Source organism: Bombus bifarius, unplaced genomic scaffold, assembly GCF_011952205.1.
Source record: "Bombus bifarius isolate JDL3187 unplaced genomic scaffold, Bbif_JDL3187 scf7180000008006, whole genome shotgun sequence".
Taxonomy (NCBI): Eukaryota; Metazoa; Arthropoda; class Insecta; order Hymenoptera; family Apidae; genus Bombus; species Bombus bifarius.
The window spans coordinates 2,244,413-2,254,592 of record NW_022884384.1 but is presented as its reverse complement, the minus strand read 5'-3'; the positions used below and the strand labels follow the sequence as shown (position 1 = coordinate 2,254,592).

General features: G+C 34.1%; 3 protein-coding genes across 6 annotated transcripts; 1 reads left to right on the top strand and 2 right to left on the bottom strand.

The window, feature by feature from the left end:
• Nucleotides 1-1,197: 1,197 nt before the first annotated feature.
• Nucleotides 1,198-3,989, top strand: LOC117206351 (ATPase family AAA domain-containing protein 3A homolog). 2 transcript variants are annotated; one of them, XM_033445606.1, is made up of 4 exons: nt 1,198-1,545; nt 1,963-2,437; nt 2,519-3,542; nt 3,632-3,989. In XM_033445606.1, the coding sequence occupies exons 1-4, from the start codon at nt 1,350-1,352 to the stop codon at nt 3,767-3,769; spliced, it is 1,833 nt and encodes a 610-aa protein (XP_033301497.1). In that variant the 5' UTR covers nt 1,198-1,349; the 3' UTR covers nt 3,770-3,989. The 2 variants fall into 2 exon arrangements, with proteins under 2 accessions (XP_033301497.1, XP_033301498.1); XM_033445607.1 differs by lacking the exon at nt 1,198-1,545 and adding an exon at nt 1,734-1,751.
• Nucleotides 3,990-5,516: 1,527 nt separating this feature from the next.
• On the bottom strand, nt 5,517-9,266 carry LOC117206349 (S-phase kinase-associated protein 2). Of its 3 annotated transcripts, XM_033445601.1 has the most exons (8): nt 8,742-9,266; nt 8,629-8,659; nt 7,784-7,890; nt 7,375-7,689; nt 6,948-7,245; nt 6,342-6,778; nt 6,140-6,267; nt 5,517-6,037 (listed from the first exon to the last, which is right to left on the bottom strand). In XM_033445601.1, the coding sequence occupies exons 1-8, from the start codon at nt 9,029-9,031 to the stop codon at nt 5,691-5,693; spliced, it is 1,953 nt and encodes a 650-aa protein (XP_033301492.1). In that variant the 5' UTR covers nt 9,032-9,266; the 3' UTR covers nt 5,517-5,690. The 3 variants fall into 3 exon arrangements, with proteins under 3 accessions (XP_033301492.1, XP_033301495.1, XP_033301494.1); XM_033445604.1 differs by lacking the exon at nt 8,629-8,659 and having other exon boundaries at nt 8,742-9,263; XM_033445603.1 differs by lacking the exons at nt 7,784-7,890; nt 8,629-8,659.
• A 23-nt stretch (nt 9,267-9,289) lies between these two features.
• LOC117206350 lies at nt 9,290-9,969 on the bottom strand. The gene is made up of 3 exons (XM_033445605.1): nt 9,798-9,969; nt 9,515-9,665; nt 9,290-9,425 (listed from the first exon to the last, which is right to left on the bottom strand). Exons 1-3 carry the CDS (start codon nt 9,931-9,933, stop codon nt 9,299-9,301), a joined length of 414 nt encoding a protein of 137 aa, XP_033301496.1. The 5' UTR covers nt 9,934-9,969; the 3' UTR covers nt 9,290-9,298.
• Nucleotides 9,970-10,180: the final 211 nt, after the last annotated feature.

Here is a 10,180-nt window from a genome sequence, read left to right as displayed (position 1 = left end):
CCAAACTGATAGATGCAGTTCAAGAAAAGCGGTCGGAATTGGGAAAACAACAACGTGTTGTTTTCCAGCATGATGATGCAAAGTTCTACTCATCTTTGGTCACTCGCCTAAAATTATTGGAACTAGATTGGGAAGTGTTGCCACATCAACCATTTAACCCTGACTTTGCGCCTACAAATTACCATTTATCGCGTTCCTTGCAGGACTCCTTAAATGATAAAAGTTTTAATGCCGTTGCTGATTTAAACTCGTATTTAATTCAGTTTTTTGCTAACAAAACTCAGGAGTTTTATGAACATGGAATTATGACACTGCCTGAAAGATGACGAAAGGTCATCGAGAACAACGGACAGTTGCTGATTGATTAAAGTTATATTTTTAAGCAAAAATTTTGAATTTTCCTTCTTATTTAAAGTGATCTTGATAGAATCGACTATTACAATTGTATCACTCGTCTCTTTTAATTAACCAACCGTTTAGTAAACCATCGTTTAAAGCGTTTAGTAAAACCATCTCACTTTGGCAAAGATCGTACGAGTCCCGGGAAATATTCTCTCACAAAAGTATACATAAAATGTCTACTAAAGATGGCCACCTGATCATTTTAATCGCTCTACTGTTTAAATAATTAAAATCTCATCTCTACAAATCTATAAATTAAACTAGTACCACTAAATAATACAGCTAGTACCATTTGATAAGAAAAAAAAACCCTGTTATATGTATCTTACATGAAAAACAATTCAGAGCAATAAGCAATGGGCAAATTATTATATTATAATATGCTACATTAGATTATATACGTATTTAGAATAACAATAAGATTGGAATTCGGAATACGTACGCATATATAATATACATAACATGATATTATTATTTGAATTATACATGATTATTTTCGAATAACGAGTGTTTCTAGTTCTAAATAAAATTGGAAGAATATATAAATTATTATGAAATGTGTTACAGCAGAAAATAGCAAAGATATAAATAATATTCTCAAATATCCAAATTTCTACTTTTGAATTTTTTAGCTACTTTTAAATGTCATTTATTTATTTCCTGTACATTACTATACAGATTATCATATAGAAAGAAATTTATTCAAAATATGTAAACTGATGTAAGGTACATATAATATAATTTGGACTTTCCATTTCCGTCCGTTTCATTGTTCAGTTAAGGTTTTAAGAGAGATAAATGGGTCCACAATCCACTTGTTTCAGTTTTCACACTGGCAGCGCACGTGGGAATTCCTCGTGATAGTAAAAACAGGAAGGTTAATAGACACGAGTGCTATCGACCTAGTCGGCCAACGGTTATAACAGCATTTTAAAGTACAGCAAACCATGTCGTGGCTTTTTGGGTATCGTAATGCACAACCGCAAGACTTTTCGCAATTTGTACAACCACCGGCATCCGATGGGGCTGGAGGCGGAGATGATCGTGCACCACCGCCTAGAATTTCTCAAATGGAACCGTATCGATTTGACTCGAGTGCTTTAGAAAGAGCAGCAACAGCTGCCAAGGAGCTCGAAAAATCTTGTATGATCGGTTACTTTCATTTTTTCTTTCAATTAAATATTGTTACGCGAAGTTACGTAAGCAAACAACGATTTACTAGGTTAAGGACCTCATGTTCTGTATAACATGATACTCCGATAATAGTCTAATTCCATGATGATGCAATGATTCGTTATCGAATACCGTCTTCAGAAATTGTTTTCATCAATGAAAATAGTTATGAAGCGGTAAATTTTTACGCAACTCGCAATACTTTTATTAATAATTTTTCATTTCTCAGTCATTCTATAATTTCTTTCCTTTGCTTTTCTTATTTTTCTCATAATTACGTTACATTGATGCGTAAAATAGAGAATTTTGTAATGTAAGTTATTTGAGCTTTTGCATTTTATCTAGCGTATCTCAAGCGAAATTCTTATTCTCTTCTTTTTTTTATAGTGCATGCCAAAGAGGCTTTAGAGCTATCTAAAATGCAAGAAACTACTAAACAGATGGAAAGACAGGCAGAAGTAAAAAAATATGAAGCTAGTATAGAGCAAATGAAAGCAGAACAAAAACGTATTGACGGAGAGGAAAGGAGAAAAGTCTTGCAAGAAGAAACTAAACAGCATCAAATGAGAGCTCAATATCAAGATCAATTAGCAAGAAAGCGATACGATGACCAACTGATACAACAACAGAGAATGAACGATGAAAATTTGAAGAGGCAGGAAGAATCAGTGGCGAAACAAGAAGCAATGAGGAAAGCCACGATAGAACATGAAATGGAATTGAGACACAGAAATGAAATGAAAAAGTTGGAAGCAGAAGTTAAAGCGAAAGCAAAAATAGACAGAGAAAATCAAGATCTGAATATAGAGCAAATTAGGGTGAAAGCGTCCGAAAAACGAGTAACAGTTTTGGAGTCGATAAAGTGAGTAGAAAAACAATTTGGGCGTCGATACGATAGCGGAATTGAATGTATCGAATGATATTTATCGAATATTAATTTCAGAACCGCTGGATCGGTATTAGGCACTGGGCTCACAGCTTTTCTTCAAGACTGGGATAAAGTTATCGCTGCAGCTGGAGGCTTGTCTTTGTTGGCTTTCGGAGTATATACCGCGAAAGGTACAACGGGTGTCGCTGCGCGATACATAGAATCGCGGCTAGGGAAACCGTCTCTCGTTCGAGAAACTTCTAGATTTACAATATTGGATACGTTAAGGCATCCTATCCAAGCGACAAAGAAATTAAAAAGTAAGCAGACCGATGCTTTATCCGGTGTTGTTTTAGCACCAAAGCTCGAAGAAAGATTACGCGACATCGCGATAGCTACGAAGAATACGAAACAAAACCGCGGGATGTATAGAAATATATTGATGCATGGCCCTCCTGGGACGGGTAAAACAATGTTCGCAAAGAAGTTAGCGGAACACTCGGGTATGGATTACGCGATTGTTACTGGTGGTGATTTGGCACCATTGGGTCGAGATGGTGTTACTGCTATTCATAAAGTTTTCGACTGGGCAGCAACATCCAGGAAAGGTCTGTTGCTTTTCATCGACGAGGCGGATGCCTTTTTAAGGAAGCGATCGAGTGAGCATATTTCAGAAGATTTGAGAGCGATGTTAAATGCGTTCCTTTACAGAACTGGTGAGCAAAGCAACAAATTCATGTTGATTCTCGCCTCAAACACACCAGAACAATTCGATTGGGCTGTAAACGATAGATTAGATGAAATGGTAGAGTTTCATTTACCAGGTCGGGCAGAACGTGAACGTTTAGTTCGACTTTATTTTGACAAATTCGTTCTTCAACCAGCGATCGAGGGCAATAAAAGATTAAAAGTTGCACAATTTGATTATAACGCGCTTTGTAGTAAAGTAGCCGAAATAACCGAAGGAATGTCTGGAAGGGAACTAGCGAAATTAGGTGTCACCTGGCAAGCAGCAGCTTATGCTTCCGAAGATGGTGTATTAACGGAACAAATGGTTATAGATAAGTGCAATGAGGCTGTTAAGCAACACAAGCAAAAGGTGATAAATAATTACTTTTTACCGTTCTTACTTTTTTATAATGTTGAGAAATTATTTATAATATTTGTTTCTATTTGGGATTTGTATAGGTTCAGTGGCAGAGCGAACAAGAGAAGCAAGAGGCGAAATCGATTTACGCCACTGAAAAAGAAATAGAGATTCAGCCTATAAAATCCAAGACAGCAGACGAATCATCGTCGGACACAACTTCCATAGCGGCGGCTTAATTAATTACCGTAATTGCACAAAATGTTGCAAGCGATATTTTATTAAGAAATCAATTATTAGTAAATGACAGTGGAGAAAGTGTAAATGATACTGTTACGAGAGGACGGAATTAATACTGACTTTTTGTTTTCTATACAAAATATACGTGTATAAATATTTTAAGGTAGAAGTATATTTGTTGTAAATTCCTAGCTGGATTAAACATTACGTACACATATATATACATATATATATATATATCTATATCTATATCTATATCTATATATGTATATGCATATTATATATATTATATTATTATATATATATGTGTGTGCGTGTATTTGTATATAAGAGTGCTTGACTGACAGCGAATATGCTCTCAAACGTACTTCAGTTACAATTTAATGGAGACAGAAGTCTTACAAATCCTAAAAAATTCACAAAAATCATTAAAATTCAAATATGTACTTTAATATTTTACTACCAGTTACGTTCTTTTTTTTTCGTTTATTTCTAAGTTCTAAGTAAGTTTCTTGAACTTTTCTGTATATTGTCAATTTCGTATTAGCGAATTTATCGGATTAAATAAATAGTAATTGAAAATTCTCAGGAATCCAGACTAGTAGGTTTTAAATTAATAAGAAATTGTGGAAAATAGGATGCAGATTTAATCGATATCATTCAACAGTACTGCTAAAGAGTTCATGTACATGTAATATCCTATCTTATAAGATTCTGTATCTAAATTACAATAATCATAGATATATACACATTAAAATAATTCGATATAAACGTTTAAGGAACGTTCAAATGTACTCTTATAATTATTAATAAATATTTAATATCTTTTTATTGTTGTTTATTTGAAAAATTAAATTCTTTTAAATTAATTATTTATTGTTTGAAAAATAAATGTTCTTTATTACCAACATCGGTATTATTATAAAAGAAATTACAAGCACTAAAATATAAATTCGATTTGAAAAGAAATATTAATTAACATGTTAACACGAGATGTAGCATTTGTAATAAAATGAATAGTAAGGAAAGAAAGAGTAAGATAGTGCTAACAATATAAACTTTTACGCATCAAGCTAAAAAATTTATTTTTTCATTAGAAGCATTATTTATTCAAAAAATGCCGCCGGTGAGATTAAAATTAAACTGATACTGTTATATTTAACTTAATAAACATATGCAGCATTTGCATACTTAACTCTTTCTGTAAATTATATATGCTCCCATCTACAAGTTACTTGACACTTGCATACTTTGAACAAAATTAATGTATTATACATATTCTTGACATAACGTAATTTTAACATTTGATATAAATGCTAACTTTATTTTATAATATAGGTCATAGTATAAAATCATGCATATCTTGATTTAATTGAGTAACTTATGGGTAAACAATAAGTATCGATACAGAAAGTCGTATTTACATTCAAACAATCACTGTGGTCAAAATAAGCAAGTGTCCGGTGGCTTATGGACAGGAGTGCATGTAATTCTTTCGAACTCTATGTAGCATACAATCGTGCTTAGTACATTTACATTTCGCACGCTATATGAATCGAGCTACGCGAATTTTACGAGTTCATTGAAACAAAAGCACGCAAGTCTTCAAATATACATATACTCTCTCAACTACTTTTCTCAGCATTCAATTATTTTTACCCTCTCTACGTAAATACTGACAAAGAAACGAATTTAAAATATATTTAATTTAGAAGAAAAAAAAGAAAGAATGAAAGACAAAGAGAATGATATAGAAAAAGCATATTGTTTTAATTTTATTTCAATAGGATTGTAAAATCAGTCTCTTATTAAGAAGACATTTTGTAAAAAGGCACGCACGTACATTTCAGGTTCCCTTTGGTATTTAGTTGGTCTTTACCACTATTTGTGTACAAAATCAATTAGTTAGAATAATTACGTTCAATCCCTAACGCGAAGCCCCCAAATACTTGTTCTTCGGACACCAATGGTTGGTCTTGCAACGGAACTGTATAGGAACTTATTAAGTTGGGTTTCACCACAGGTAACTTGTAATGATTTCAGTACTGGTTCGGGTATTACACCAAAAACATCCAAATATAACAAAGATGGCATATACGCCAATGTTACGTACGTCGACGGAGGTATACCATAACAACGACTTAGCGACAGATGCTCTAATTTTGACAAATCAAGTAAATTACGGACAGTATTCATTGTAAGCATAGTACAATCGCTCAAATCTAATTCTACCATATCCGGGCAACTTTTCACTAAATCCTTAACATCTGAAACAAGAGAAGAAAAAAAGAAAAATACTGTCATTCGAACTAGCATAACGGATAACTAGATTTAACATAAATTTTCGAAACCACGAAACTTGTACTTACTATCATCTGTAATGGTTTTTCTGCATCCAGCTATATTTAAACGCGTAACGGATGAAGGTAACGATTTACAAAGTAATGCCATAGTATCGGTATCTAAACCACACCAAGCCATATTGACAGCATTGAGACTGAAAATATTAAAATAACACGTTAGAAAACATTTCTCGCTAACCAACGACACTATTGCAAATAATTTTCTTACTTTGTAAGCTTCATCAAATCCTTGATACATTCAATATCCATACCCTCGCACATCGTTAAATTTAAAATTTCTAAGTCATTATTATCACTGATAGCTTTGCAACATGATCTATTCACTGTACACTTTTCTAGAGATAATTTTTTAAGGTATTTACACTTAGATAATAACATAGCCAATCCATCTGGAGAAATCACTGCCATCGAAAGGTCAAAGTACTGCAGTTTACTAATATAACCGTCGGTAAGAACTTCACTGTTTTCAAGAAATACAGGATCTGCAATTTCTGCTTGTGCCAGTCGAAGTATTTGAACACCTCGTGGCAATATATGACCCAATGTACCTTCGTTCAAGACTTTACTGCCTAAATCCAACCTGCTCCATAATGCTTCATCTCGCGCTATTTGACACCATCGTTTGCAGACCAACATGGAACGTACCTAACAAAAAAAGAAAAAAAGAAAAAAAGAAAAAAAGAAAAAAGAAAAAAAGACAAAAAGTAGAAAAAGAAGAAAGGCGAACAGGACATAAAATGTTTGATGTTACTCTTATTATTACTTTGTCTATTAATTATCTGTGTTATTTATTTCTATTAATTTGTAATCTTACCAGACATTTCTTTGGAAGCCATTTTAATATCATTAAAATCATCTCATCGGATAATTTGTTAAACTTATCTTCACCAAGGATCGAAGGTTTTCTTTTTCTCCTATATAGATAGAACTGTTCGAGACTACTTTCTCTGGTTGAAACATTAAGATTATCTTTAGAAAAAGTTTCCTTCGTATCGATAAAATTATCTATTTCCACCCTAGAGGAATATCCAGATTCGTTTCCAATCGTTGAATATGTTGCAAATTCATCCAGTTCGTACGGATTGGGATCCAATCTTCGAGTAGCTTCCAAACTTTTGAAAAATACGTTAAGAAATGTATGAACATGTAAGCGAAAGAAAAGAATTTTGATGATAAAAATGATATGATGAATATGATGATAAAAAGAAGATGAAAAGAATTTTTACAGTTAAAATACAAACCTGTCTATACTAGTGGTATCCAAGCTGGAACCTCTATAAATGCACTCTTGACTTTGGGAGTCATTCATATTTTTACATTGTCCATTGTTATCCAAGATAGTAGGCGAGATTGTTTGTTCCAAAGAATGAGACTTTCTTGTACTTTCACAATTCGATGCTCCATCTTCTAACATACTGACACCCATTTCTTCTAAGATTTCAGGTTCTACAAGGCTTGTATCACCAGAACACGACCATTTTGCGCTATGTTTGGTGGTACTGTTCAAACTGTCGTTTAAGTTGTTATTACAGCTGTCATCTAAGCGTAGTTGTTTGCTGTCAAATATATTTGCATATACAAAATTAATTACCAACAAGCTTACATTTGCATAATATGATCAGATAAAAAAGAGAGTAGAAAAAAGGCAACCTGTTCCACCAGGGTGAAGGAGGTGATCCTTTGGACATAGTAATTTCTAAGTCTTCCTTAAGACTAGTATGTTTTGTCACGCAGAAGTGCACAGATTGCGTAGAAACCTACAGATTGGCATATAGGAAAAATTATGTTTGACTTAGATCATAAATAGCTTGATGTTTATAGGTCAAAGATCATTGTCAAACTGAACATAAACAGAATTTCTAATTACAAATAGATAAAACAAGAAAAACAGGTAATCCGTATCGACTAAAATGTACACCAAGTGACTTAGTAAACATTTGTATTTGGATCTAATTAGTATAAATAATCATACGACTAACTGAACGTGATTAACATAACTCATAGTTAGTGAAAATCACTAAAGGAAAGCAATTTAAAAGATATGGTGCAGTAAGAATGTTATTAGCATAGCTCTTAACTGGATATTTCTAACGAAATATTTGTGAATTTGATAATTTAGTAATTATACTTATAAATCAAAGAACACGATCTTCCCACTATCTTACTAAAAAAAAAAAAAAACTACAAAATCATCGAAATATAGAAGAAATTACGTTGATTCAACTAATTCCCCAACCGACAGTTTATTAATTTTCCGAATGAAGAGAAAAAATAGTTTTTTGTGGTAGAGCAACCACTCGAAGAACGTAATTGGGAAAAAAAGTGATTTCAATATTTTCCGTTGGTGAATTTGTCATTTATAAACTTGGAGTATCTGGAGTGACAAACAAACCATGAACAAATCTTGATCTTTTCGATGAAAAGAATGAAAATTTGTTATATCTTGCGAATAGATTTCGTAAGAATTATTCACTGGGAAAGGTTCTTAACCTTACCTGTGGGCGCGAAATATGCACCTGCATCACCCTGAGCAACAGGTAAGAGAGATATATACGTAAACTGGGTAGTTTTATTTTGAAGGCGGGGAATTGCAGTAAAATGAGATTACCTTTCGGGAGGCGAGGATTCTTTGGAATTTTCGAGACAGTGTTCGTCGAACCTCGTGTGCTCCGCCACGACGGAATTCATTTTTGGCGGAATCCGGACACCGTATCCTTTTTTCAATCGCCACTGGTTCCACGCATGGAAAACAATCGTTAACGACGAATCCCAATTGCTCGAATCACTCGCGACCATTCGATCTATTCCCTTGGTCTCCCATCCGATTGGTTGACGGTTCAATGATCTCGAGACGGCGGGAATTTGAGAGATCGATCGTGCGCGCCAACTGTTTAACATTACTTACCTAAACTCTAAATCATCCGATCGGCGCTGCTGTGCTTTTTCCGATTGTTATTGTTTTAAAAGTTCGCGTAACCGCAACTGCTTCCTTAGAAACTTCAATCCGGTTGATTTCAAGCGGGAAAATTTATTTTCATTTCTACTCACCCTGTTTCCATTTATTACAACTTGTTTCGTTTACGTTTTAATGAATGTACGTGCGTATAGCTTTTAACTAAAAAATCTAATAAATAAACAAAGGAATTTGACACTACTTCGGCTCTCTTAATTTTCGATCTTCCGTTTCTCGTTTCGGACGTTTGTCCCGAAATTGACTAAATCGGACGTTTTTCTATGGAAGTCGAGTCGAGATCGAAGCGGCTGTAATCCTCGTTCGTGCCACCAGCCGTACCTGAAATCGGAATCATTGATCGATTGAAATAAAATAAAGAGAAACGAAGAAAGAAGAGCCTTGTATCGTTTTCATAAGATTTAAATTACGCATTGCTGCTAAGTAAAACTGGTGGGCGTCTACTACAGTTGCCACTATTTTCCTGCTCTTCCGTACTTTTCTCGAATGTATCAATCGTGTTGAAATTGTTCGCTCTATTTTCGTATTCCTTCGAGTAAAATTTTGGTGTGATCGATTCTCCTGTAATTGTAACACACTATCTAATCGATATCATAGTTTTTATAATAATAAATAATAATTTCTTAGTAAATAGATTTCCTTTGTTCCACGCGATAAGAAAGCGATACGTTTTAAAAATCGTATAAACTATACCGTTGATTTTCGATACACGTATGTTCGATTTGCCAATTAATCTATCTTTGGAAAAGCATAATTTAAAAGGTGGTAGTTTTTCTAATTGTTTGGCCACCGCGGATGAGTTGGAACCGTGAGAACTCGTTCGATCCATAGTTGTCCTCCTCGACCTAAGGCGACGACGACAGTTACGTTTATCGAGGATCAGCTGTATCGTGTTAACCATCTATACAATGAAGCAGATGGAGGTGGGGATATATTTGGTCGATACGCCCCGGAGCAATAATACATGTACATTGTAAATGAAAGGAAAGAGGAATAGGGGTTGTTTCACCTGACCGCGTCTTGCGTTGCCTGCGTTCACATTCGTTTACATACATCGTAATTCATTTTCCTTGAAT

What these genes read in the sequence shown, in the direction of transcription:
- LOC117206351 (XM_033445606.1), top strand. Translation starts at nt 1,350, where the DNA reads ATGTCGTGGCTTTTTGGGTATCGTAATGCACAACCGCAAGACTTTTCG. An exon ending in CAAGGAGCTCGAAAAATCTT is followed by an intron (nt 1,546 to 1,962) that starts GTATGATCGGTT and finishes TTTTTTTTATAG; the next exon opens with TGCATGCCAAAGAGGCTTTA. An exon ending in ACAGTTTTGGAGTCGATAAA is followed by an intron (nt 2,438 to 2,518) that starts GTGAGTAGAAAA and finishes TATTAATTTCAG; the next exon opens with AACCGCTGGATCGGTATTAG.
- LOC117206349 (XM_033445601.1), bottom strand. Translation starts at nt 9,031, where the DNA reads ATGTTAAACAGTTGGCGCGCACGATCGATCTCTCAAATTCCCGCCGTC. An exon ending in TGCATATTTCGCGCCCACAG is followed by an intron (nt 7,891 to 8,628) that starts GTAAGGTTAAGA and finishes GCCAATCTGTAG; the next exon opens with GTTTCTACGCAATCTGTGCA. An exon ending in AAAAACCATTACAGATGATA is followed by an intron (nt 6,038 to 6,139) that starts GTAAGTACAAGT and finishes CTCTTGTTTCAG; the next exon opens with ATGTTAAGGATTTAGTGAAA.
- LOC117206350 (XM_033445605.1), bottom strand. Translation starts at nt 9,933, where the DNA reads ATGGATCGAACGAGTTCTCACGGTTCCAACTCATCCGCGGTGGCCAAA. An exon ending in ACGTGTATCGAAAATCAACG is followed by an intron (nt 9,666 to 9,797) that starts GTATAGTTTATA and finishes TTACAATTACAG; the next exon opens with GAGAATCGATCACACCAAAA. An exon ending in GTTTTACTTAGCAGCAATGC is followed by an intron (nt 9,426 to 9,514) that starts GTAATTTAAATC and finishes TTCCGATTTCAG; the next exon opens with GTACGGCTGGTGGCACGAAC.